The sequence below is a fragment of the Epinephelus fuscoguttatus genome, linkage group LG21 (genome assembly GCF_011397635.1).
Source record: "Epinephelus fuscoguttatus linkage group LG21, E.fuscoguttatus.final_Chr_v1".
Lineage (NCBI taxonomy): Eukaryota > Metazoa > Chordata > Actinopteri > Perciformes > Serranidae > Epinephelus > Epinephelus fuscoguttatus.
In genome coordinates, this window is record NC_064772.1 from 32,968,459 (window position 1) to 32,995,041 (window position 26,583).

The following is a 26,583-nucleotide window of genomic DNA, read 5'->3' on the forward strand; positions in this document are numbered from 1 at the left end:
GTGCTGAAAATAACACAGTTAAAGTAAGTGTTGCGTGCAGGTAGCGCTCTCCCCATCCACTCAGCCCCAGTTTGAATTGGCAGGTGTGTGATGTATGTGTGTGTTCGCAGTTCACATGCCTGAGCCGGATGAGCTCATCTCGGAGAAGGATCCAAAAAAATCCCACCTCTGAAGTTTACACACTCCAGTCGGTCAGTCAGGCGCACCTGTGCAGCCCTCGACAGTGAGGCTGGACAGATTTATGTGATCTGACAAATGTTAGATGTGATGCGTCTGTTCTGTGCTGGTGCGCTTTGAACGATCCAACAACCTGCCGTACTTTTACAAGAAATTTAGAAGATACGAGTCACAGCAGGGGGAATATCGTTCTCAGGCTTCTCCTGGTTGCTATTCTTGCCATCCTGCAGCCACCGTATTGAGAAAATCACGACCCCGTCCCTCCTCTACATCTGCTTTATGTTGATGCCCGCTTGTTTAGCGGTGACAGCTCCTGCTCTGTATGCTGCAGAAAGATAAGATACCGCTCACTGTTTTCCTAACAGCATCTGAAAAGCAGCGTCGGGCTCTGCGCCAGCCTCCCTGCAGTGCCCTCTCGGCACAGTGATAAGCACGTCGGTGTCACATTGATGTATAGGTGAGGTACTCGTGTGTGTGTGTGATTGCTTTTGTCTCGCTTTTGGCATTCACTTACAGCATAATCATACAAGGAAATGGGTTCACACACACCATGACTCTCCGGGAATATCAGTTTATGTGTGCTTTGGGAGGCACAAACTCTTTTGATGAGTGTGTTTAAAGAAGAGTTGTGGGGATGTCGATAAATCAGCCTATTTGTCTTCCCCTTGTGGCTCCTTTCAGCTGTTCCAGGAGGAACCACAGTGTTACGCGTAATGATAGCATTACTCACGAGTGGACATATCAGAACTCATATTCTCATTTACATGCTCTCTTTTTACTTCCTGACTTTGTTTCACTATTGCTCTCTCTGCTACCCTCTCTTCGTCCCTCCCACCTCCTCTCCCTCGGCATGCTGTTCCTTTTATTTTGTCCCCGCTGAGAGATGACTGGAATTTCTCATCTGGCCGAGAGGGTCATTTTAACTTTCTCCTCTTCCCCTGCTCACTTTATTTCCACTCCCATCCACCCTGCCTGCGCGCTCCCTTCGTCTTCTTCTCCCCTCCTTTTCTGACGCTATGCACCGGTTTCATTGGCATCCTGCTCGTGTGTGTGAGCCAAGGGAAGGCAGCACTCTCCTGGGACACTCCTAACTATCTCTTTCTCTCTTGCTCTCACACACACAGTCTTTTCCTCGTCTCTGTGCCTGTGAGGCTCATTCTGAAGCATGCAGGACACTCCAATCTGTAGCAGGGATGGGGCCTGATTTGCTTGCCTTGGCTAATGAGCTTAGCCCTCGCTGAGCAGCTTTGAGCCCTGCAGGACAGGTTGTTGTAATGGGCACTGGTTAGCGGTTTGTTAAAGGAACCAGAGCGGAGGAGTGGATCTCAGAAGGGGCAGAGCTGCAGCCACAGCTTCACCACTCCTCTGTTTGCCTACCAGGACCTCTACTTGTACCAGCACTGCGGCTGGGACGTCTCTCTCTCTACTCTCTCCCCTCCCTCTCTCCTCTGCCTCTCTCTGACGCTACCTGACTCCCCTCTCTCTCCGTCTCCGTCCGTCCCAGAGCACTGACAAACTGCTTTTGTAGCTGCATCACCTCTCAGGCAGCTGCCCCTCTTTCTACCCAATCCTTCCATCTCTTTCAGTTCTTTTCTGTCTCCCCCCTCTCCCTTCGACTTTGTTGCCAAAATGTATCGGAACCCGTGGATCTCGAATTACCTGACTCATGTCAAGTTTTGCAGCCAAGGTAAGAGCAGCGACTTGGGGCTCTGCAGCTGGGAGCTTGGGGACAGGTTACTCTGGTTGTGGAGTTGGGAATCTGAGCTCTTAGAAGTTGGCAGGCAACAGACTGCAGACTCCCTTCCTCTCTGCTCACTGTCCTGCTTTCCAGCCAGCTGTCCTTGCACTGCAGCTGTAGCCTCCAAGGACACTACGTAGCAGAGACAAGGGACTCTATCAGTGCAGGGGGCTGTTCTAAGGAAGAGGCTATTTCTAGGCTCCGCAGCTACTTGGACTCAGATTTAAGAAAGTGAACATGTATGGATGTATTCTTTGGCTTTACTACTGGGGCTGGATGACAAACCAAATTTATTGAATTGCCGACATTATAAATCTTTTATCGACATAAAATGTTACCATCAACACCATAAATAAATAAACTGTCTGAATTCCAAATAGCTGAAGCTTCAGTGATATCTAATCAGAAGTCACACCAGCATTTAAAATGGCAACATTGTTTTAGGAATATCAGTTAAAAGGAATTTCCTTGAACTGATTCCATTGGGCGCTGTGAAATAAATCTGTGCTTTCTTGCAATGAATTTAACTTTGGAGAGCTTTGACTTGAAATTTGCACTGTTGACCAATAGCAGTCCATCTTGACAGTTGTGACCATGGATGTATAAACAGAACTGGATACAGTTTTGGAGGCGATGTCCCATTCATTCCTGTGAACGTTGCCCAGAGGTGCATGAAGCCAAAAGTGCAACTTCATGGGTATGAAATTCCCCAGATCTTTCATATTCTTGGATTCATAGAGCAAGCACACCAGAGACTTTGCCAGGCAACTTCCAAAGTGGCTAACTTCCAGTTTAGCCCTCCGCTAACTTAAATGGAGATAAAATAATTTAATTGTGCTGCTCTTTTCGACTTTTGAAATGCTATTGGACCCCATGGATGAAATCTCGCTAGTGAAACGAGTCGTTTCAGGGGGTTATGATGCTCAAAAAATCCTATCCACTGATTTACCTCTTTCCCAAAGTAAGTCTATGGGGAAATAATGTCTTTACAGGCCAAGTGGCATCACAGGATGGACCTGGAAGTTGTAGTTACACAGTTTAGCCACTATGTCAACTTGGCTTCAAAGTCTACGCACATCCTAGGAGCCTCGTTCTGACTTTTTGATGCAACAGAAAGTTGGAGAGACCAAAATGGATCATGGATCAATGAAGTCATTGACCGTGTTGCACCATTAATTTTTATCGAGCCTTCTCTGACCAAGTATAAATTGTCGCACAAAAGAGGAGTGGTTTTAGACAGGAATTAGAGGGAAATTTATTGTACAAAAGTGTCTCATTAATAAATTGCCTGAACTTTTTCTCCTGATAGCTAATGAGCTGCCTGACAGTTTGCAAGCCAGCTAGTTTGCAGAGGTTGTTCCCCCATGTCAGTAATTCTGTATTGAATGAAATGGTGTGCAACCCTGAGAACAAAATGCCAGGGGTAGAGAACAGTACAGAGAAATTCAAAAATGTCCCGAGACTATGGAGTCAGACTAAAACTAGCATGCTCCTGGATTGCTAGCTAGCAGTTCGCCAACTATTGTAGCACTGTAGTCAATACTGTGGCCTTCAAATGAGGTTTGGGTGGATGTTAAGTTCATATCTTGTCTAAATTTATAATATGCCTGAGGAAAATATATTATTTAAATATTTCCAATGGCCTCATCTTTCACATTTGTCACTGTGACTTTGCATTTTCTACGTTAGAGCAGCTTGCTAAATTGTTAGCCTCAGTGGCCTCTCAACCATGGATGTAAATAGAGAACTGGGAACTGCGTTGGGCCCCCGTTCATTCCTATAAAGGTTGCTCAGTGGCCAAACATGAGTGAGTGTGGCTGAGTGACTTCCGCTTTAGCCCTCCGCTAACCTGAATGAGGCTAAAATAATTGAATCGTGCAGCTCTTGACTTTTTTGACACTGACAGTAGCGTCCATGTTGCTGATGTCTAGCTAGTGTTCTCACGCATATCATTTACATGACTTCCCAGATCGTAAACACGAGATCACAAGTTCCATTCGAAGGCATCACCAAGCTTCTAGAACCACATATTTCATAGAGATGTTTGCATTTATTTTGTTGCAGCACTTCCTGTTGTGACTGGGCATTTATGCAGAAGTCCTATCATACTGTAGGCATTGTAAGAAGAAACATGACTCAGCATGAAACAGGAACTATTGTGTACTGATGCAGTAAAAGATACTTAGATACGTACGTATTTACGTGTTAGCGCTGCTCATGCAAATGCAGAGATCATATCATCCAGCCCCATTGTGCACAAGCTGCAGGTCTGTGAGAGAGTGCGTCACATTCCCACCCTCCTCTGTAATATTTTCTGAGTGAGGAGTGAGTGTTGGGATCTGGCTACTCCACACTAAACTGTCTGGGAATCCACAACAGGTGGCCCACTGTTTCCCACAGTTTCAGGCTTTTGTATGAGCAGCAAGACTAGTGTTTTGGGGAAGGAGGGTGTGTACTGAGGTTTGTTTGAGGGTTTAAATGTGTCAGTGTAGCTCTGTGTGTCCTCCCCAGAATTAAACGTCAGACTGAGCTGCTTGTATATACTCATTGTTATTAGTGTTAAACACATAATTGGCTTATTGTCACATCCTTTTGTTAAACCTACTGTTTGCAGCCGTGGCCTCACCTAATTTCTGATTCTCCATCTGTTTTTTAATGCTTTACTTCTTAAGCTTCTCTCAGCCAGGCTTTAGTTTCAACTTGAGTCTCCCAGCAGGCACAGTGAAGGCATAGGAGGTGGGCAACTGTCAGGGGGGGATGTTAAGACTTCAACATGCATGCACACACATGCCCGTGTAGTGTAGTGTGATGTAATGCAAACAGTTAAGGAGTGACACGTTTCCTTTTGGGCTCGCTGTAATCCCAGGAATCTGAGTTAATCCTGTATCTGAACTAGGACATATGCTCAGCCCTGATGCCTCTTCGGGTGTTTTTGTTTGAAGGAAGCACTGCTGTTTGATTGACGTCCTCTCCAGCCTTCTTGTGCATCTCATTTATTTGCAATGTGTTGTAACAGTGAGGTTTGACCTGAGCCTCTGGTTAAAGTCGGATTTGTCGCCGCGGAGCATTCCCAGAGACAACTTAGTTCCTTCATGCACAGACAGTGTTTTACAGTCTTTGTGCTTTCACACCTTTGATACCTTCACATAAAAGGCTTTCCTCACTTCAGAGCCTGAATGACACTTCACTGAATCATGAAATCATTTTATCCTCATGTTTTATCAGCGCCGAGCCGCTTTTACAGCCTCATCAGCACACACGGGGCACGGTGCAGAGGAATTCCTGGCGCATTCCCTCCCGGCTACAGCGGCCATAGTGTTTCTGTAGATTACAGCCAGCATCAAAGGCTCTGCCACATCTGTGATCATTGTGGAGGTTTTTATGCCTGCGTCTGGAATGACGAATGTATTGAGGCTTTCCGAAGGGGGTCGCCCCCCGATGGCCCACATGCCACGGCATATAGGCTGTATGAGGTGTAAAAGGAATACAGGTCTGGGCTGTGGAGGACTCTTTATGTTAGACCTGACAATAGCGTCAGACAGCTGCCCCACAGGGACAAATGCTTTTGTTATTTTCACACCAACAGCTCATTAACCTTTACTGTGGCATCTGGTTTTGTTTCACAGTCTTACTTAAAGGGGAATTCTGGTATTTGTCAACTGGGTTGTTATTCTTACATTTTTGACCTTTATGGCTGTTGGTCACGGTAACATATTGTTCACCACCTGCGTTGTAGAGATCAGGGAACACACTCTGGGAAAAACATGTCGATGGAGCAAAGAGCATGAGCCTCCAACGGGTTTCTAAAGATCTTAAGTTTAACACCTGGGTCCTCAACAGGGGGTCCGTGACCCCTCGGGGGTCCTCAGAGTTACTGCAGGGGGGCCGCCAAATTGTTGTTTGGTAATTTAACTTTTATTCACTCATTAATTTTCTGTAACCACTTATCCAGGTAAGGGTCTCGATGGGACTGGAGAGTATGTCTGCTGACATTGATCGAGACTATCACAGGGCTGACACATAGAGACAGACAACCATTCACACTCACATTCACACCTACGGACAATTTAGAGTCACCAATTAACCTGCATGTCTTTGGACTGGGGAAGCGGGAGAACTCGGCAAAAACCCACGCCAACACAGACAGAAATCGGGCAGCCCCAGCCCCTCTGTGTATGTCTGAAAATCCTCATTAACATACATATGTAACATGGCTGATAGACTAACTGTTCCCCATGAATCCTTATGCCCTCATGTTAGCTAGCTGATGCTAAATCAGTGCGGAAACTAGTTAGCAAACAGTTGCATACTGTTGAAACATATTGGCCAGTTAGCTGTTTATTTCAAGTGTACGGACATTCTTGTGCGCCATGATGACTCGTTTTGTAATTTTCGAGCAAGAGACTTCAAAATGTCTTCCACCTCAGAAACATACATGATGTATTAACATGTGAATATGCTAATAATTATTATCTAGCTTAATAGGAAATGGCACTACTGGCTGCCCTACTTGTAGGCCCAGTTTCATATGCAACTCAAGTTAATTCAGTATATGTAGTAGCGGGGGTCTTTGCTCCGTCTCTCTCTCTCGGCCTGAAAAACATTGAAGACCTCTGGTTTACCAGAAGTTGCCTCAATCTTGTCTTTGAATCAGACCAGAAGTAAACACACACACTAATCCCCTGGGTAAAGCTGCAAACTGCATAGTAGTTGTTGCACAACTGGGTACAACTGGATTCTTTATTTGTCATATGGTAGCACCCAATAAAAACTGCACCTTACATATTTGATCATTTTATTTTTGCAACTTTGAAAACAAGGACTATGTTATTGCATTTACTACACTTCACAAGCGTACACACATGCTACATCAACAGAGAACCACAGCTGCACAGTAAGATAAACAAAGCAGTGTACACATGAACACAGCAGGGAAATCAGCTGGCAGACTGACAGGGAGGTGGATCCACTTTGCTGTGCACTTAGCTACCGTAGCTACACCGTACCTGTCAGTGTCCGCATTTCCTTCATCTCTACAAAACGAGGAGGTTGATGAATGGTCGGCCAAAAATATAAGAATCAGAAAACAGGTTAACAAAAATTGCGAGTTCCTCTCAGTCATAATTGAATCAAAGTTGAACATATAGACATCATACACCGACTGCCTGAATCAGCACACTGTACTTGCGACTGACACAACGTGATATTTATTTGTGTGAAACAATTGAAAATGTGCTCTTGGTGTACACAGGCCTTGAGACATATATTCAGGATAGATGTAGGGCAGGGTAGTATGGCCAAAAATGTTGTCACAATAAAATTGTTCATACCATTTTAAACTGATAATTATTATTATAAATGTTAGATCATTATTTCTTTCAAGTTTCGAGGCTGATATTTGGTCCTGAGTAAAAGTTGAAGGAACCATACAGTTAATTGTCAGCATTTGCCAAACAGCAAAACACTTCACAAATCTGAGGTAGACTAAAACTAATTATAGCCTAATCAAAGTAACGTCAATAAATAAAACATTATTAAAGGGATAGTGCACCCAAAAATGAAAATTCAGCCATTATCTACTCACCCATATGCCGAGAGAGGCTCTGGTGAAGTTTTAGAGTCCTCCAGCTCAGAGCTACAGGCTACAATGAGGCTAAAAACAGAGTTCAGATAACGTTTTTCCAAAGAATTTTTTATGTCGGGGCTTCAGGACACTTGGATCACTACGGACGAGCAGTATGGAGATATTTTGTGCTTTCAATTATCTGTTCTCAGACGTTTTAATCTGGGGCGCCGTCAGCCATTAGGTGTGCAGTTGTGCTGCTACCCACTTCTCCCTCGGATCTCCGCGAGTGATGTGAGGACTCTAAAACTTCACCAGAGCCTCCCTCGACATATTGCTTTAAAGTTATTAGTCACATTAATGTTACGCCATTTCATTCTATTGAAATAGCCCCAACTAACACAAAGTTAACTTGTGTCGACTAGCCATACAGCTACTGTAGCTAACATTATTTGGTGAATTTAATTGTAGGGTAGCCCCCTAAACATTGTTTCAACATTATAACATTACCATATGAATTAGCTTTGTGCGTACGCCTTGGTGGCTGGTCTCGTCTTCTTCTGTATAATGGCAGGCGGCAACTAGTGTTTGAGGCGCATTAGGACCCTCCTCCAATAGTGTTTGCATGGTTTGATAATATCCAATATTTATCAAACATTAGTTATATTTCTGTTAAGGAAAATATTTAGAGATAATTATCTCTGTGGTTTTTATCCTCTAGCCTTAGATAGTCTGTAAATGTGCTTAATAGTAATAGAAAAATATGCCCCTTAAAACTTCAGTTCTTGCAGAGTAATTAGATATAATTTAAATGTTCCTTTCAGTATCAAGGTAACCCATTTGATCATTACTTATGTGGATGTAATACAGCAGGACTTTTTGTGGTGCTGATCATCAGAATGTAAGGAAATACACTAACATTCAGATTGTAATATTTTTGTGTATAGCACCATTTATATTCAAAATAAAAGCAATTCTAAAATATAACATTACATTGCATGTCTGGCCAAGGCTTGTAGTGATTATACCCAAAGCTGGAGCAAAAAAAAGTAAAGAGTTCAAAGAGAAAATCTATATGGTAATTTATGTGTTGAGTGAGTTCTGTCAGCTCAGAGCTTATGAGGCTCACACAAAACCAGTTTCAGTTTTGTAGCTGCAGATACTGTGTGTTGGTGTTGGTGGGAAAATTGTTAACATTTCTTCACCTCTTAGAAAGACAGATCTTATCCAACCACTGCAGCGTTTTCTGCTTTGAAATATCTGCTCCAACGTTGTCAACCTAATCTTCGGATCATTTTCAAAAGAAAACACAATCGGCTCAAATAACCAGGATTATCATTCGAGGCTCGCAAGGAATGAGCCGTGTTTTCACCAGCCGTATTCCGCCCAGCTGAAACAATACACGACCATCCCCAAACACAACCAGGCGCACCGCCCTCTCCAAATAAGCCGTCTTTCTTCTCAAAATGATGTTTTGCTTAAGTAGGAGGGATTTAAAGCATCAACCCAAACATCTTTAATAAGGACTAACAGATCTGGAATGGGGGGTTATGGGTGGGCGGCCTCGGGGAGAGGTTAGGGTTTGGGTGGAGCAGTGGGGGAGTGTGGAGGGGCGTCACGCGGCCCTGAGGTGAACTCGGATGGGATGGAAGTGGGACCACATGTTTGTCCCGAAATTGCTCGGCTCCGGCCACTCTGAGGTCCGAGGGCAGCCAAAACCACAGGTTTGTGGTTTGGAGTCAGTAACTGAAACAGACATTCCTTAAAGGGATGTTCCGCGGAGCTCGCATTCCTCACAAGGCTGTTTACGATGCTTAATACCCACTAATGCCATTTTTCTTGGTAATGAGGCTGCGTTTCTCTGCAGGCAGGTGTTTATGTCACATTTTGCCCTTGTTTACTGACTCTGGCCACTTTCCTAATCGACACCAGACTTTATTGGGTCAGACTGTTAACTCTTGTGTGTCTAATTGAGCTTCATAGTGGTGTGTTTGTAAGATTTGGGGAGCTGGACAGTATGGCTTCTCTGTCTCTTCATACCGTCCTTTATCTGTATTCATGGCGAGTATTAAAGTGCTGCCTGGTGACGCTGATGCGTTCAGCTCCTCCTGGCACCCTCCCAGCTGCACTGCAACCTTGACGTGCGATCAGACTTTACAGCGCCCGTCTCAGTGACACACACAGTCACTCCTATCAAACCCTTCAAGCTATGACCTCATGCACAGCGCATAGACTGATACTTAAGACGGAGACAGTCACTGTCTCTTGATGTAAGTGCAGTGATGATTTGTTGCTGTGTGTGGGGGTGGGAGTGGGTGGGCGCTGTGGGTCGGACGGGTGCAAGCCTTTTAACTGCACAGATCACTTCTTATTTGATGTGATTCAGCCAGGCAGGAAGATTGTTGTTTTCCACATCGTTTGTTTTCTCTGTGGAAGTCCACTTAATTAATGTGGTTCTGTGCCAAAGACCTGCAGACACGCTGACCGGTTCTCCTTGCAATGTGTGTCTGTTCATTAAAAACTGAAGGTTCTGCTGTTCAGCACTGAAATAGGTGAACGAGCTCTGTGACATGACTAACGCTGACACTTTTCTTCTGTCCACAGGCCTCGGGAGTGAGACCCCCATTAAACTAAGCAACCCCAGACTGCTACAGAAGAGAGCTTTGAGGTAAGATGTGCTTTTCATTTCTATTGTGTTAGATCACTTTGTTAAAGATGCAGTGAATGAAAACCTGGGTCGGTACAAGAGATTTGACATCAGTAAATATTCATCAACGTAAAAGCTGATATGTGTCGCAGTTGAAAATGTCTGATAAAGCCATACATAGACCACACCTGTTGGTTTTTCTACGAACGATTGTAAAGACGCTACAATGTTATAACTGCACTACTATTCAGGTACCTTAAACAAATGAGATCATCATCACCATGACACACTGGCCTCTTTCTCTACCATTCTCCCTGCACTGAGAGTCTTGAATCATACTGGGAGGTGCCAGGCTACTATTTGGAGGTTCCACTCCCATTCAGGCTGTACTTTCTGTGTTGAACGTCTGCAGACAGCTGTGGACTTGTATTGGTCAAACGGACGCGACCACGGTTCCATTCATACTACATTTGAGGGTCCACATTGGTCTGGCGTCCCATGCGTGCACATTTCCCGATCCACTCCATTTGGTTGTCTATGTATCCCTTTAAGGAATTATATATAAATGTACGTAACAGCGGATTTCATCACACAACCTCTCTTGGAAACCAGCATCCATTTTGTCTTCATGTTCTTCTCATTTCTTCTTCTTCTTCTGGTGCATACACCAACAACTGGACTTGAGTGTGGAGCGAAGAGATTTTATTTTGTCACTGGAGCACATGTTAGTTATGCACATCGTCAGCACAGTAAAAAAAAACAAGGGCTGCACGTGGATGTCCACATGGGGTCTATGTGGACTCTCGCTGACCAGGACTCGGTGGGCATTTTAACCTGTATTTTGAAGAGGTAGACAGGAAATGGAGGTAGAAGGAGCCACAAATCCATGCATGAATTGAGCTGAGCAAGTGTTTGTTTTATTGCATATGAACTCAGCTTTACATTTGTAAGAGAAGGAATGATAATCCATCCATTTTCAACCGCTTATCCGAAGCCAGGTCGCAGGGGCAGCAGGCTGAGCAAAGTATTCTAGACATCTTTCTCCCAAGCAACACTTTCCAGCTCCTTCTTGGGGACACCGTGGCGTTCCCAGGCCAGACGAGATACGTAATCCCTCCAGCATGTTCTGGGTCTGCCCCCGGGCCTTCTACCAGTTGGACGTGCCAGAAACACCTCTAATGGGAGGCGCCCAGGAGCCATGCTGAGGTACTCCAAGAATCGCCACCTTAACGCGGTGGAGAGGTTTGCGTGTCTCTGTGATCCTGGGAGCTGTGTGGTAGGGTCTCCCAAGACAAAGTGGTCCCAGGGAAGGGGCCAGACTAAGAGCAGTTCAAGGAGACCACAATGACATGGCACGTTTGGGGAAAGAGTACCTCACACCGGGCCCCCCTCTGAAGCCAGACCTTGGGGGAGGAGTTTGCCAGCGAGCATCCGGTGGCCTGATCTATGGCCATGGTGCCTGGTCGGGCTCAGCCCTAGTGAATAACTTGGAGCCTCCACCCTGTGGGCCCACCACCTGCAGGGACTGGCCAAGCTGATCCCTGGTGTCGCAGCCTAGCTCTGGGGAAAGAATGTGCTATTTCTATTTCAAAAGACACTTGCAGGCTGATTAAGCCCTATCCTAACCTGAAACAGAGATATCCATTAAACACAACTTTAGTGTAGTACTTTGATTGTGGAACCGAACAGATAGCAGGGTCTCAGATAAGGCTCGGGTGCTTCAGACAGGGCTGCTGTCCAAGCTCAGTGAGAAACTACAAGATAAGCTCCCTTTGCTGCGTGGCCGTGTAAAACCTTCCTGCTGCAGCATTAGTAGGATTGCTCAGCAACATGCTGCTGGCTGGGTGTCAAATACACCACCAGGTCTACACGTCAGTCTCCTTTTAGAAAGATTCCTTTACAGCAGTGAGGACGTCGGGCACTGTGACACTTAACTGCTTGTGGGTGTGGCTGTGACTTGAAAACGTTGTGCATGTAGGAATGAGATGTTTCAGTCATGAAAACAGACGCTGTTATGACAGAAATAATCTGTGATGTCTGTATATATCAGCGTGTTCACCACTCTTGTGGTCACTGGCATGGACAGAACCGCAAAGTCATGTTTTCCCAATTCTTGAGTGTTTCCTAACATCAGTAATCTGCTGCCAGGTCCTTTATAGCTGTATTGTAACTCTGTGGTTTTGAATCAAATCCATAAATGACTTCAGTATGTGTTCACTGTGTGTATGTGTGAGGGTGTGACAAGGGTAAAACCTTCTCCTTTCTAGATAAATGTTTGGGGGAATTTTGGTGGAATCAACAGGTTGAAATCCAAACGTATTGTTCAGATGATTAATCACTTGTTTTTGTATTTCCATCCATAATCCACCGGCTGGTTGACTAGATTCTTGAACATCATTCAAACCGATCCTGCTTCCAGCATTTTTTAATGATCTGGATGACTGTTCAGATTCAGATTTATTCAGCGGAGCCTCTTACAACTGCTTACACTGTCAGTCTATAAACAATCCGCACTCTTTCCCACAGCTCAGCCCCCGTTTCAATAACACTTGGTATTTTTCCTGCACCCCTCAGCTTCCAGAAAGAATTCTCCTTCGACGAAAAAGACGACCCAGCAAAAAGCACCAAGGATATAGATGTTAGTCTCTTGGCCAATCTCCCCAAAGGTGAGTAAGGGTTTTTTTTTAATTTTGATTTCTGCCTGCTTTGCAAATGGCCCTCACAATGTCAACTTTCCCAGGCTTTTTGAAAGTCACTGTTGTGCAACAGCAGCCTCTCTGCCAGGTGGATTCATGTCAAGATTTGTCTAAAACCAGTTTTTCTACGAGCACAAGGCTCACATTTTGTACAGTATGAACACTTTTTTTCTTATCCATTTACTCCATTAAAGAGAAATGGTCCTACAGAGGTTTGTGGGTCTGTTGAGCCCCACTGGACTGTGAATATAATAGTTTGATGAGCTGTTAAGGCCACTTTTGATTGACTTATTTGGGCACAAGAGAGAGTCTGTGGAGGTGAAACTGTTTAGTAGACCGATTGCAATGGATCAGATGGAAAAGTAAAACTAGTCATAGTGTGCATGACTTTCTGGGCAATAAGCCCAGATGAACAAATGTCCCTCAGGCACAGTACTCAGTAGTGAGACTTATTTGGTTTTTAACTTTACAGGAAGACTTGAGATAATAAGGGTTGAGTTGCAATAGCTGGTTCCATTTTGGCGTGATACCCAGATTCATTAAGCAGATCTCTCAACAGACCTGTTATCTCTCCCCGCCTCCTTTCTATTCTTATTAGCACAGTCAAATGTACAAAACATTTAGGCAACGTCAGCAGGGTTATTTTTAGCTGGTGCTCACCCATGTTTGCACTGGTTGAAATGACTTAAATCACTGGTTTAGCTGTAGCTAATTAGTGTTAATTCAATAAGTAATTTGATGACAGGCCACAGTATATGGAGTTAGATTTGTGTCTTTATTATATGCGAGAAAATAAATGATATGAGAGAAGAAAAAATGTTTGAGAGAAAAAGTTTTCACACTGATAGCAAAAAATAATAATATTTGAGACTAAAAAAAGTTTTGAGAGAAAGCATTTTGTCACAGAATATAAAAAAAATAATTTGAGATTTAAAAAATGATTTCCGAGATAAAAAAAACTTTTTTTACTCTCAAATATTATTTTTTTGCTATCAGTGTGAAACATTTTCTCTTAAAAAAATGTTTTTCTCTCTCTCTTTCTCTCTTTGCTCTCGTGTCAGGATTTTGCTTTCGCTGCGAAAATAATGTCTTGGGAGTCGAATTCAACTGAATCATTCATCCACCATGGTTGATTCACCGGCATAGATGTGCTGTGTTATTTGGGTTAACGTAGCTATTTGACACGCGAGCAACACAAATATAGGCCACACACATAACGTTAGCTAAAGTTACAGCGATATAACACAAATTAAGGCACTATAATGGCACTCATTATAGTGCCTTAAATAGCACGTTGGCATAACGTTAGCTAGCTAGATAACGATGATGAAAACATGGGGTTAACGTTACGTAGACACACGCTGGTTAAAGTTAGTGTCAAAGGGGGCGTCGGTGGCTTAGTGGTAGAGCAGGCGCCCCATGTACAAGGCTGTTGCCGCAGCGGCCCGGGTTCGAATCCAGCCTGTGGCCCTTTGCTGCATGTCACTCCCTCTCTCTCTCCCCCTTTCACGCTTGTCTGTCCTATCAAATAAAGGCTAAAAATGCCCAAAAAATATCTTTAAAAAAAAAAAAAAAAAAAGTTAGTGTCAAAGACTCTGTACAGTTAATAACACAATCTCGGTAAAATAACGTTAGGTGAGAAAAGGGATTCATTATAGGAATGATTTTGATAACCAACTTGCTCAGCTAGCTACCCATCGAGTTGTGTGTGTCATCACCTTATCCAAACATTGGAGTCTCCGCTCCCAAATAACGCAGCGCCTCTATGCCGGTGAATCGACCATGGTGGATGAGTGATTCAGTTGAATTTGACTCCAAAGACGATCCTCACCCAGCTGTCAATTCGATTGAGACTGGCCAATAGGAATGTGGCCCCGCCCATGACATTATTTCACAGCAAAAGCAAAATCCTGACACGAGAGCAAAGACTTTGGTTTTGAGAGAGAGAAGAAAAATGTTTTAAGAGAAAATGTTTTCTCACTGATAGCAAAAAAATAATATTTGAGAGTAAAAAAAAAAAAAAAGTTTTTTATCTCGGAAATAATTTTTTAAATCTCAAATTATTATTTTTTATATTCTATGACGAAATACTTTCTCTCAAAACTTTTTTTTAGTCTCAAATGTTATTATTTTTTGCTATCAGTGTGAAAACTTTTTCTCTCAAACATTGTTTTTTTTCTCTCATATCATTTATTTTCTCGCATGTAATAAAGACACAAATCTAACTCCATACAGTAAACCTTAGTACTAGTAGTTAAGATGGCACTGCCAAGACAGATGTTTATATTTTATTGTGCTATAACAGTATTGTGTACCTTATTCTCTCTTTAGTCTCTGAATTGAGGAAACGATTTGAAGGCATTACAACAAGCTCAAGTGACTGGGAAATGAACAGGTGAGAGGGTGATGTCAAGTGTACAATAGGGCTGCAAGCGTTTTTCATAATGATAATGTTGTGGTGGATAATCACATGTCTGAGGTTACCTACGTCTTCTTTCCTGTCTGTGTGTGTGTAGAAAGGAACGTATCGCCCGGCGGCTGGAGGGCATCGAAGGTGAGGTGCATCCGTCTCTGCTGCCTAGCTTGGTGGCCAACCGGCTTCTTGAGGAGGACACACCACGATACACCAGGGCCTCCGACCCCTGCGAGCCCTGTGGTGGTGAGACAAGAACAGCACCGCGACCATTTTGACTCGTTTTTGTGCTAGTGGAGAAAACTGACGTGTGTTCTCTGTGTGTCTCTCTCAGTGACACTCCAGCGGTATGGCACGGAGGGATTCGAAAGCCCAGAGATGCAGCTCACGGCTCCAGAACGGCAGTCCAGAGCCCGATGCAGACCTGACCCCCAGTCCTCCATCCACACAGAGCCCGTCTACACTTCAAGCTCTGCTCCCAGTGCCCCAGAGCTGGAGTCCAAGGCCGAACGCATCGCCCGCTACAAGGCGGAGCGGCGCAGGCAGCTGGCTGAGCGCTATGGCATCTCTTTAGATCAGGAGCCGGAGGTGGACCAACCACCCCGCTACACTCGCACCTGGAAGGAGTCAGAAGGCTCAGAGAGGCGTCACAGAGGAGAGTCGGCAGGGGAGGACGGCAGGGATATCACCCTGAGCCCAAGGGCAGCACGCACAGCGCCTCATCACGGCCACCCCGACTCAGGTTACGAGACGGGTCGAAGCAGGGCGGACTCGTTCTCAGAGAGGGAGAGGCTGATGAACCTGGAGAATCAACGCAGAGCTGCTCCTCCTGAGCCTCCGTCCTCGTCCTCATACATGGATGTGACATCATTGTCCTCAGCTGCCAGGGTGCCCTCCAAGGACTACGCAGTCACAGGGATGCCGCCCAGTTCCCCCAAGCTGAACAGGCAACCTTCCCTCTCCTCACCTAAGCATGGTGTGTCTCCTGGGGACTTATTCATCGAGCAGCAGGCCCACAACATCCTCAGCCGACAGGGGTGAGTTCTCTGATCGCTTTGTAACCCCTGTTTGTCCCTCAAGTAGTTCGTTGCTTGTTTCACAACCTTTAGGAAGCAGATAGATATGAAATCTTTCTGTGAAATGCTCCATCTCCTCTGCTCTGTGTTTAAAATCTCATTAGCAGATCGTCCCCCTTGTAGGGTTCAGATCCCAGCTTCCCTTCAAACCCTCAGAGTCCAAGCCTGGTCTCAATGTGGGCCAGAACTCTGCTGCATCATTCTCTTTAATAGACGGACGTGCTGTGACAGCGATATCCATCAGACCGACTCTCACTCCCTCCACCTCGGTCTCTGTCCCTCTTATCCACACGTGTCCAAGGTTGTCCTGTTGGCAGGACTGTAGTTTCATACCAGGTCAGGCAACCTGAGCTCGTGCTGGAACAATCGTTGAGCGGAGATCAAGTCCCGCTGAGACCCACAGCTGGGCTTGCAAAACACAACGCAGATTAATACAAAATGTTGTGCTTGTATTCCAGAGATTTCAGGTGGATCTGTTGAGAAAAGCAAATTGCTGTACTTTTTTAAATTCCCAGAGGAACTCGTTCAGGCCAAGCTGTTAGGAAGAGCTGTTTCCGAGGCAGTTTGGATGGAGTGAACCCTCTGGCTCTGTAGCTGATCTCACATTCTTAAAGAGAAGCTCGCCAGTGCTGATCAGAGCACCAGGTGCTTCTTTAAAGGATACTTCCACTTTGTTAGGCCTTGAGTTTTATTTTTGTAGTTTCGACGAAATGGATAAAGTGTCTATTCTTTAAAAGATCGTTAACGCAGTTCAAATTGTTTGACGTGCGCCATTGAATGCCACAGTGGCCTTGTCACATGATGTGGAAGCAGAAGAGACGATGCTGCACAGATAGCATCAGCACACTCTCTTCATCATTTGTGATGTAACAAGCAGCCGGCCCAGCCCAGCTTTTGACCAGATTTGACCCGTGTTGCGAACGAACAGACGAAGATGATTCTACACCCGACTGTGCTGTCATTCCCCATCCCATGTTCCCGTCTGCATCGCCCCCTCTCGCTGCTCCTAAATCCCCCTCTCAGGTTTCAAAACTTGGCCGCTGTGTGTGTGTGTGTCTGCCGTGCAGGGAGGGTGTTGTGTTACTGGGCGGCTCAGTGTGACTCTGCGGTCAGAACTGTGACCCACAGCTGGGCTTGATCAAGACCAGGGAGGCCTGACGGGAAAGAAGCACAGAGGAGAGCATCCCCTCAGCGTCTTCTCAGGGAATGTATGGGTCAAAATTCTGACGTGAATGGCTTAATTTTAGGACTTAGTAGTAAAATGTAATGGACAAAGGTCGTTTTTTTAACCATGTAATGACCTTGAGTTTCAGAGTTTATTCTTGATCTTGGAAACTCTTCAAAATGGCGTTTAAAAATGGTGTCAATTATTAATGCTGCCCATCTTCTTTATATTGCCCCTGTGCATATTCAGTGTAGTTACAGATCCTTTCGTGGAAACCCTTAGTGGCCATTTACTCTTTACATATAGTAATTTTCTTTAGACCATGCATTTGAAAGAAAAAACTGAGCTCTCCACCAGGACATTTTCTTGATTAAATGCCGCATTACATAATATTATTAGAACTTTACAACCTTTTTAGTCAAAGTATTTTTGTTGGATGGCAGTTGAGTTGAAGATTGGTTGTTGTCATGAACTTGATCATTCAAAAGCAACACAAAACATGTAACATGCATTTTAAAATAACTGGGAAAAACTAGACAAAGAAGGACCTGATCCAACTGTAAATGACAGCTGACGGGCTGGACCTGATGCAAACAGGACCATGGAAAACGTACTTGAATGTGACATACATAAGCTGATTTTTAAAAACAGAGACCTGAGGATATTTCGACCCGACTCAAATATGATTGACCTGAACAGAGCTAAATAGTAAGAGAGCACCAACTTTGCAGCAGTGTGATGATGTGTCAGTTCACGAGCAGCCATGGACGAAAAGAGGAGCAATATAACAGTGGTGTCCCGTGAACGAATGTTAAGTAACGGAAGCCGAACAGCCAGAGGATCCATTTGGCTCACTGGGTGACTTTGCTCAACCTAATATTGATGCAGCTGTAAAGGCTCAGAGATGTCAGGTTTTACACTTAACAACACCGACTCCTGTGTGCGCACAGCGAGAGAGGAGAAGGAGAGACGCTGTGCTGCTGCCAGAGGAACCGCTGAATGAGTTTCCTCTCAAGCATGGTCCCTCTTACCCCTCAGTAAGTCACTAAAGGAGTCTGAGAAGTCCGGGGCTGTTCATAAAACATTCAGGACGCCACGATTTATTCCACAATACTGAAGCTGCTCCTCTTTTTGGAACCACCATGGAGTCTGTAATAATTTCGCTTTCAGCCATGCTTGTTGTCACCATGATATGTCAACAAGTTGAAATATCCAGAGTATTACAATATGATATTAAAAATTATACCGATATTATCGTGATCGAGATGATACGGCACAGCCCTGCTCAGTATACTTGGATGCATCCATCCAATTTGGACCCACCTCTGGCTCTGAGTCAGGTCTCAGTTCCTCAGAACCAAGTGGACCCTCCACAGTTTTTCTCTCTGTTTTCTTACCATCAGATATAACTTGTGGTCTTAGGCAATATTTAGTTTATGAAATGATCTCTCCCTCCTGAATTTTCCCTCTTAAATCCTCTGTATTCATGACTAAGGGACTTCCCCCTTGATTTTGTTGAGCTCAGGCCCAGGCATAATGTAACTGATTCGTCTTTTTGTCCTAATGCAGCATCAGAATGACTCATCTGTCTTTTTGCTGCGGTGGAGTGAGATGGCATCAGCATATCTGCCTCAGTAGATAAACCCTCAGTTAGACAGGTCGTCTCTCGTGATACAGAGATGCAGTGATAACATGGCCAAATGTAATCTAATATAAGCAGAGTGTGTTCCTGTGGTCGTTGCGCTTCATTAAACAAACATTAAATAAGAGATTTATTGTTCATATTTTACTGCGTGTGAAGCCTCCCCCCAAAACCACAATAACAATGAGATGTCTCACCGGGGAGCTGAACTTGTATTCTGAGCAGGATCCTGCTGGTGTCCAAGCCCATTCTCACTCTGGTCAAGCGCAGTGTGAAGTCAATGGTGTGTGTAATGCAGTGCTGTGTCTGTGTGTGCTCCAAGAAAAAAGGCTGAATACTGAATCTAGACTGTCTCCCACCCACCCACTCACTCACTTGTCTCCCACCGGGTTTCCATCGGTACAGTGCGAGGGCGAAAGTGAGCACTGATTGGTTCCTCCAGACTGACGCTGAGGGCGACACCCATTCCCTCATCAACTGGCCCTCGAGGTACACCCAGGCTGGTTGTGTCCCCCCCCCAATTTCACCTGCCGTGTTGCCATGCTGCCATCCAGCTGGACTTACCAAAACTCATCAACCCTTACGAGCAGTGCTTCTTAAACTGTAGGACCCAGACTACATCCTGTGTCATCTCATCTCATAGGGTTAAAGCTCATTTACTCAGTGTGGGTCCTGGGTGCATTAGAAGACACAGATGTTTAAGAAGCTCTGCTTAGAGCTCTGAGAGTCAGCTGACATCACATCATGATCATCCCCATTACTACAAGCTTCTTTTCCCTTTGCTTCGGAGCATAACTTCATCTCCCATGCATATGTTGCTGTGTTCAGTTTAATCCATCTGATAACAAATGTTGAACGTAGTAATGAAGGATAAAACATTGGGTACTGATGTTGCAGTATTGCTTCTTTTTCTGGAGTAACACTGACCTTAAATCAGAGACTGTTAGGGGCTGGGTATTCAACCACCTCTACTTACACAGGAGTTGCTAATAGCTATTTTAGCATGACTTTTAATGGTGCAAATTTGGGGCATCGAACCAGCTATGATTCTCCCAAATGGAAGTGAGACAAAGAACGACAGTAGACGTTCAGTAACAGTAAAAACCTGTATAGCAGTGTGGTAGAATTCACATGCAAGTGTATGGCATTTCAAAGTAGCCCAACCTGTTCTAATAATACCAATGCGTGTCATGGCAAACTATGACACAAAGTGACTCTTCTTAAAGGGACAGTTCACCTCAAAATCAAAAGTACATATTTTTTCCTCTCACCTGTAGTGCTGTTTATCACTCTAGATAGTTTTGGTGTGAGTTGCAGAGTGTTGGAGATATCGGCCTTCTCTTTAATATAATGGAACTAGATGTGTCAAAAAATACATTTGGAAAACTCACCAGCTTTACAGAAACATTGGTCCACAGGGGGAGCCACAGCGATCGGTCGCATTTTAGCCATTTTGAAGCATTTTTCTGTTGTTATAGCGCCACCCAGTTGCCAATTAGAGTTAAATTTCTCCAGTCACCTTGAGGCGTCCTGTTCTACATATCTACCAAGTTTAGTAAAAATCCATATGGCGGTTAGGCCTAGATAAGAAATGAGCTCTCTAGCGCCCCCATTTTGTTTGATGGGGTCAATAATGGAGGGGTCCCCTCAGATTATGTGTGGTCATATGCCTACAAAGTTGCGTGGTGATGGGTGAAACCCTTGAGATGTTATACACCTTTATGTGATGAGCCACGCCCTCCGCAATATTCATTGCCTTATAGAAGCTCAGTTTTAGTAAGTTTTCCAACTTTTGCCAAGAGGCAACTTTAGATATTGCTCCCTAGATTATGTTCACCCAGTTTCATGCAGATCGCTCAAACTTCCTAGGAAGAGATCCATTTGAAGTGTTTTTCAAAAAATTCAAAATGGTGGAAAATCTATATAAGTGGAAGTTATGGGTTCTTGAGGCAAATGTGTTCCTCATGAGGAGAGGCATCTCTGTGCAAAGTTTCATGTCTCTACAACATACGGGGCATGAGATATGCCCATTCAAAGTTTGCCATTTCAATCAGTTGCTATAGCGCCCCCCTTTGGTCAATTGATGTAATATTGCTTCATTGGCATCCTCCCATGACCCTCTACCACTGTGCCAAATTTCACATGGATTGACCAAGTCAGTGAGGAGAAAAACGTGGAACAGACAGACAGTTTTCATCATCATATAGTAAGATCATGACCTGGTTACTCAAGATAATCCACAGACCTTGTCATGAGTTCATGTAGGAACTATTTTCCTCTTGCCAAACCACACCTGCCAACCATATCACTGCGCAGAAGAAAGCATCTACTGCTAGTTCACCTAGCAACCCGAGGGGGACAACGTTAATGTTTACATCTCATGCTTTCACAAGCTCGTGTCTCTGGTGAGTAGATGCACACTTCCTTTTGTGCTGTGATACGGATGGAGGGTGTAGTTCATTTATTTTCCATAACTGCTTATCCTGTTAGGAGTCGCAGGGGGGTGGAGCCTATCCCAGCTGATACTGGGCAAGAGGCAGGGTTCACCCTGGACAGGTCACCAGACTATCACAGGGCTGACACATAGAGACAGACAACCATTCACACTCACATTCACACCTACGGACAATTTAGTGTCACCAATTAACCTGCATGTCTTTGGACTGTGGGAGGAAGCTGGAACACCTGGAGGAAACCCATGCTGACACAGGGAGAACAAACTCCGCACAGAAGGGCTCCCCAACCTGGGGTTCGAACCAGGAACCCTCTTATTGTGAGGCAACAATGCTAACCACTGTACCACTGTGCCACCACCAAAACAATCTTTATTAATAAATAGCACCACAGGTAAAAGGACAAATATGAATTGTTGATTTTGAGCTGAACTGTCACTTTTAGCAAAATTTAGAAACTATTTGATCAAACAATGTGAACTTTAAATATTTGACAATTTGTAGTACTTAATTTTAAAGAAACATTGCGGTTTGGTACCCAGCCCTGATATCAAACAAGAGAAAGAATCAGCTCCTCCCTTCATGCAGACAGGCGACCCGTAGAAGTTGAGTGCTGTGTTTGTCTGCTCTTTTTATCAGATCAAGTGCAGGAGTCATCTTCATGAGTTAAGGAGACGTGTGCTGTGAGTGTTCATGTAATACAAATGTTAACCCGCCCTTTGTTCCCCTGAAGAATCAGAGTTAGAGAGAGGCTTGCCAGGGAGGAGGGTCGCCAGAGGAGCCCAGAGCTGGGAAATGTTACAGAAGCCCCGGTGTACCGCAGACAGTTTCAACACCAGGCTCAAACCTCTACACGCCACCACACAGACCCACCAGGCCCCCACCAGGTTTACTCCCATCCCCACCATCACCCCCAGGCTCAGCTCACCCGAGGTGGACCACAGGGAGGACAAGAAGTCAGCGGTTACCCCAGCTACCTGTCCATGGCCTCTGGTCCCACATCCAGAGCTGGGCAGCAGCAGCAGGAGGAAGAGACAGATGTGTCAGAGGATGTGAAAACAGAGGGTCTTCTGAGGAGCAGGAAAGCAGTGTTGCCTTCTGAGATCCGCCGCAGGGAGAAGAGCACTGAGGACCCACGGAGAGGAAGAGGAGAAGAGGATCTAGGGATGTCCAGGGCACTGAGTCTCAGCCAGGCAAGGGAGGCTGAGGCAGAGGATCCTGCAAGAGGAGGACACCGAGGCAGAGCCAGGTGGGACGACACAGAGCACACCTCCCGTCTGCAAGCATCAGAGAGCAGGCACAGAGAGCGGGACACTGCCATCTATATCCAAAAAGGGATGGCTGCCACCCACGTCCAGCCCAGAGCGCCACATGCAGGCCAAGGAAGCGCCACCTCTAGCACAGCCCTGAGCCGCTTGGTGTCAGACGCTGGGGCAGGTCAACGGAACCTGCAGCACCAGACCCACGACCCCAGAGAGGTCAGGGAGGGTGACGGCTTTGGTAACAGAGAGAGTCACCAGGACAGCCGGGTGTCTGTGGCCCAGCTCAGACACTCCTACATGGAGAGCACCACCACTCCTCCGACCAGCCGCAGGAACGAGCTGTAGGTTGCAAAGCCAAACGCTGCACCGCTGCTACTCACTGGCTGGCTTCTCTAAAACTCACACTGATGCTTGTTACCTGACATCGGCTGGCTACTAACAAGCAACTAAGGCTGGAGTGAAGTCAACATCAGCATAGTTTCTAATCTGTAGACATGGCATTCAGGCATTAATCTCCTAACACTGCGCTCGCTATGATGTTTTGTTCTTTATTGGCTCTGTGACATGTTTGGTTTCCACCTGTCCCAATGAATGTGTGCATGCTTTAACCACTAATAAATCTGCATGGTCTTGCTCAGGTAACTGATATAAAACCAGGACCTGGGGTTGATTATTTTACCTTACACCTCTGCTTTATTTTTTTTTCTATGCTATTTGCATTTTTGCTACCAGTCCCTCTCTATCTCTCCCTCACGTTGCTGTTTTGTTTCTTCCCTTTGGTACTCTTATCTGTCGCTCCCTCTCCTCGGGCGGCCCCTCCAGTGAGCTTGAAGGGGACGGGGCGCTCGCAGGCTACGAGGCCCCAAGGAGAGGGGAGAGGGACAGGGGGCGCAGGCCCCGGCAGTATATCTATCCCGGGGAGAGTAGAAAGACCTCAGAGAGGTTTAGGACGCAGCCCATCACTTCTGCTGAGCGCCAGGAGACTGATAGGTACTGCTCTGGACTCAAGAATGCATGGCTGAGAGTGAGGAATGCTGGGAAATATCCATATGATCATGCATGTCAAAGAAATCACGTCACAGTGTTGATTTTATGATCTTTGATGCACAGAAATGTTGATTCCAATCAGGTTTTGGTGCACGACACTGATTAATCATCATGTATACACTGTTTAGTGCGCCATAAATAATTCTATAGCTTGTAGTAATTCAATGATCAGATTAATACCATGAGCTGGATTACAGTTTGCCACAGACCAGTGGGCGTAACGCACACAGACATGTACACATTCGCTTTCTCCTTGATTTCCACTCTAACAACATTAGCAAACAGGGAAGCTTAAAGGCCAAAGGTCCATCTGATTGGACCTTGGCAGTGGTCTTCACATGTGACCATACCAAGGAGGCATGAATTGGCCTTTGTTGGTAATCACTCCCTGAGACCATGGAACCGAACAGACTTCTGTAATGCCGTCTAATTCTCCAGCTTAGTCTGCTTCACTCGACTGTGTTTCCCTTTTTCATTTCTTCTCCTAACATTCGCTGTCACATTTCCAGCACAACAGAAACGACTGCTTTTCACTCCTGTAACTAGCCTTCTGCCTCCTGTCTCTAACCACTCAGCACCCTTTAATATTACTGAGCAGTGCATTGTTGCATGCGACCTACTGGCTTTTGCTAATTGTCTTTTTCTCTGTGTACTTCTGAAGGTCCTGTGTGAGTTCAGATCTTGCCACTGCTGAAGGTAAGTCATTTTTTCTACATAACTTGACTTGACATAGATCTGAAGGTTGTTCAGTAGTTTTCAGAATCTATCTGTAGCAGGAAGTGGACAGACATTTAGTCGTAAATTTTTGGACTGCATGTGTATCTGTTGATAAACACAGCTGTAGACATTTAGGATTTATTGCACTCAACACATTTCAGCAAACACATGCCCTGTATAGACACGTAATCTAATGAACTGCTGCAGCCTCTGTTCACAAGTGTTGGTGAAGTAATTGATTAAGCATGGCTAGCTTTAGTGGAATTATCAGCATGGGTGTAGTATGTGTTTGACCAATGAGATTACTTGGCTGAGAGCTCCAGTTGCATAATGTATGATGTCAGGATGGGACGATATACAGTAAGTTGATGGTGGTGAATTTCTGTTAATGGAATAATACTGAATATTGTGTCTAGCAGCACCTAAAGAGACTGCTGGGCAACCAACAGTAAGAGACAATGCAAAAAGTGTGTATGCACCAACCTCAAAAAACAGAAAAGGTCTCAATCAGCAGTAGCATATTACAAACAAGATAAGATGCCATTTTAAATAGTTTAATTCACAAAAAAAAGACGTGTCCTCTCTGTGAGGCAATAACAATATTTGTGTCTTTACTGAATGTAAGTTAAAGTGATTCCAGTGTGTTTTAGTAAGGGGTGCAGGATGTGGATTTTGTTCAGCTGATACTGATAACTTATAATTACCTTATTCGATAACCAATAATTTCACATTTTTGTATTTTAAAAAGAACTTTATAACCTCAAGTTTATGCACACCTGAGGGTAAGAGAGGCTTAGATGTAGTGAACAAAGATGAATGATGAAGCTACCCTGATCTAACCAGATCTCACTGACATCACTACAGTATTTATTTATTTATGTATTTGGTAATGTACATCAATCAAAATCTTCACAGGAATACTTTGGCTTTTGAGTGTTTTGCCTGATTTCAAATTAAACTCTTTGATATAATCTGTATAATCAGACATATACCAACATATCATCCACGTATTATACACAAGTAACTGAAGTAAGTTCATCCTTCAGTACAAAAAATAAAGGTTTGTTTCCCATATATTGATATATTTGTGGCAGCCTGCCACAGTATCAACACTGACCTGATTTTCCAGTTTTAGTTCACTATTCAAAATGATTAAATTCTGATTTTATTGTGGAGCTGCAGGCAGCGTATTGATTCACTATCATGAGAGAGTAGAACACCCCCAGTCCGCCTGCACATGCACACCCACAGTGACAGGTCTAACTGTTAGCGTCACACGGCAAATGTTTCCAAGTTAAAGGACATCACATGGTGAATAAAGCGTTAGTAACAGATTTAACGACAGAGTCAAGCCGTTTTGGCATCAGTGTGGTTTGTTGTGAACATTTTTTTAAAAAATTAATTTTATGTGCAAAAACACGATTAGACGATAACAATCAACAATAACAAACGTGTGCCCATAACAAGGACCCCAGAAACACATAAGACAAGAACATAAACTTGAAGAACATACAGAACATAAAGACAAAAAAGTGCTGTGAAAAATAAATAAGTAAATTAATAAATAGACAGAAAATAAAAATAACACTTGGGTCAGCGTAATACAGAATAATAATCTGATACCACTACCAATGATACTAATAATAATAATAACAATAGCAACAACAGTAACGGTAATAATAATAATTATAATAATGATAATAATAATAATAATAATAATAATAATAATAACAACAACAATAATATAGTCATATATATATATAAAAATATAGTCAGTAATATAGTCAGAGAAAGAGAGAGAGAGATTAAGGAAAAAGGAAATTACAAAGAGAAACAGGGGGTGTATAATAAAAAAAAAAATATATAATAATAGTAAATAAAATCGATAGATAGATAGATAGATAGATAGATAGATAGATAGATAAAGACGTGTTGCCTTCACCGGGAACATTTAACAGCTCGGTGTTGGATGTTAGCTGCTGCTGCT

At 44.3% G+C, this 26,583-nt stretch overlaps 1 protein-coding gene across 12 annotated transcripts in view; it reads left to right on the forward strand.

Moving 5' to 3' along the window:
- The window catches only part of svila (supervillin a), a 108,778-nt gene that overhangs the window by 39,309 nt on the left and 42,886 nt on the right, over nucleotides 1-26,583 (forward strand). For 5 of the 12 annotated variants that reach the window (XM_049564717.1, XM_049564722.1, XM_049564724.1 and 2 more), the window contains exons 1-9: nucleotides 1,313-1,864; nucleotides 10,083-10,146; nucleotides 12,700-12,791; nucleotides 15,153-15,216; nucleotides 15,338-15,480; nucleotides 15,569-16,271; nucleotides 22,304-23,173; nucleotides 23,655-23,822; nucleotides 24,541-24,575. In XM_049564717.1, the coding sequence (XP_049420674.1) occupies nucleotides 1,807-1,864; nucleotides 10,083-10,146; nucleotides 12,700-12,791; nucleotides 15,153-15,216; nucleotides 15,338-15,480; nucleotides 15,569-16,271; nucleotides 22,304-23,173; nucleotides 23,655-23,822; nucleotides 24,541-24,575 (2,197 nt within the window). In that variant the 5' untranslated portion in view covers nucleotides 1,313-1,806. Of the gene's footprint in view, nucleotides 1-1,312; nucleotides 1,865-10,082; nucleotides 10,147-12,699; nucleotides 12,792-15,152; nucleotides 15,217-15,337; nucleotides 15,481-15,568; nucleotides 16,272-22,303; nucleotides 23,174-23,654; nucleotides 23,823-24,540; nucleotides 24,576-26,583 lie in introns of those variants that run through there. The other 7 variants (XM_049564718.1, XM_049564726.1, XM_049564728.1 and 4 more) reach the window with 3 other exon arrangements.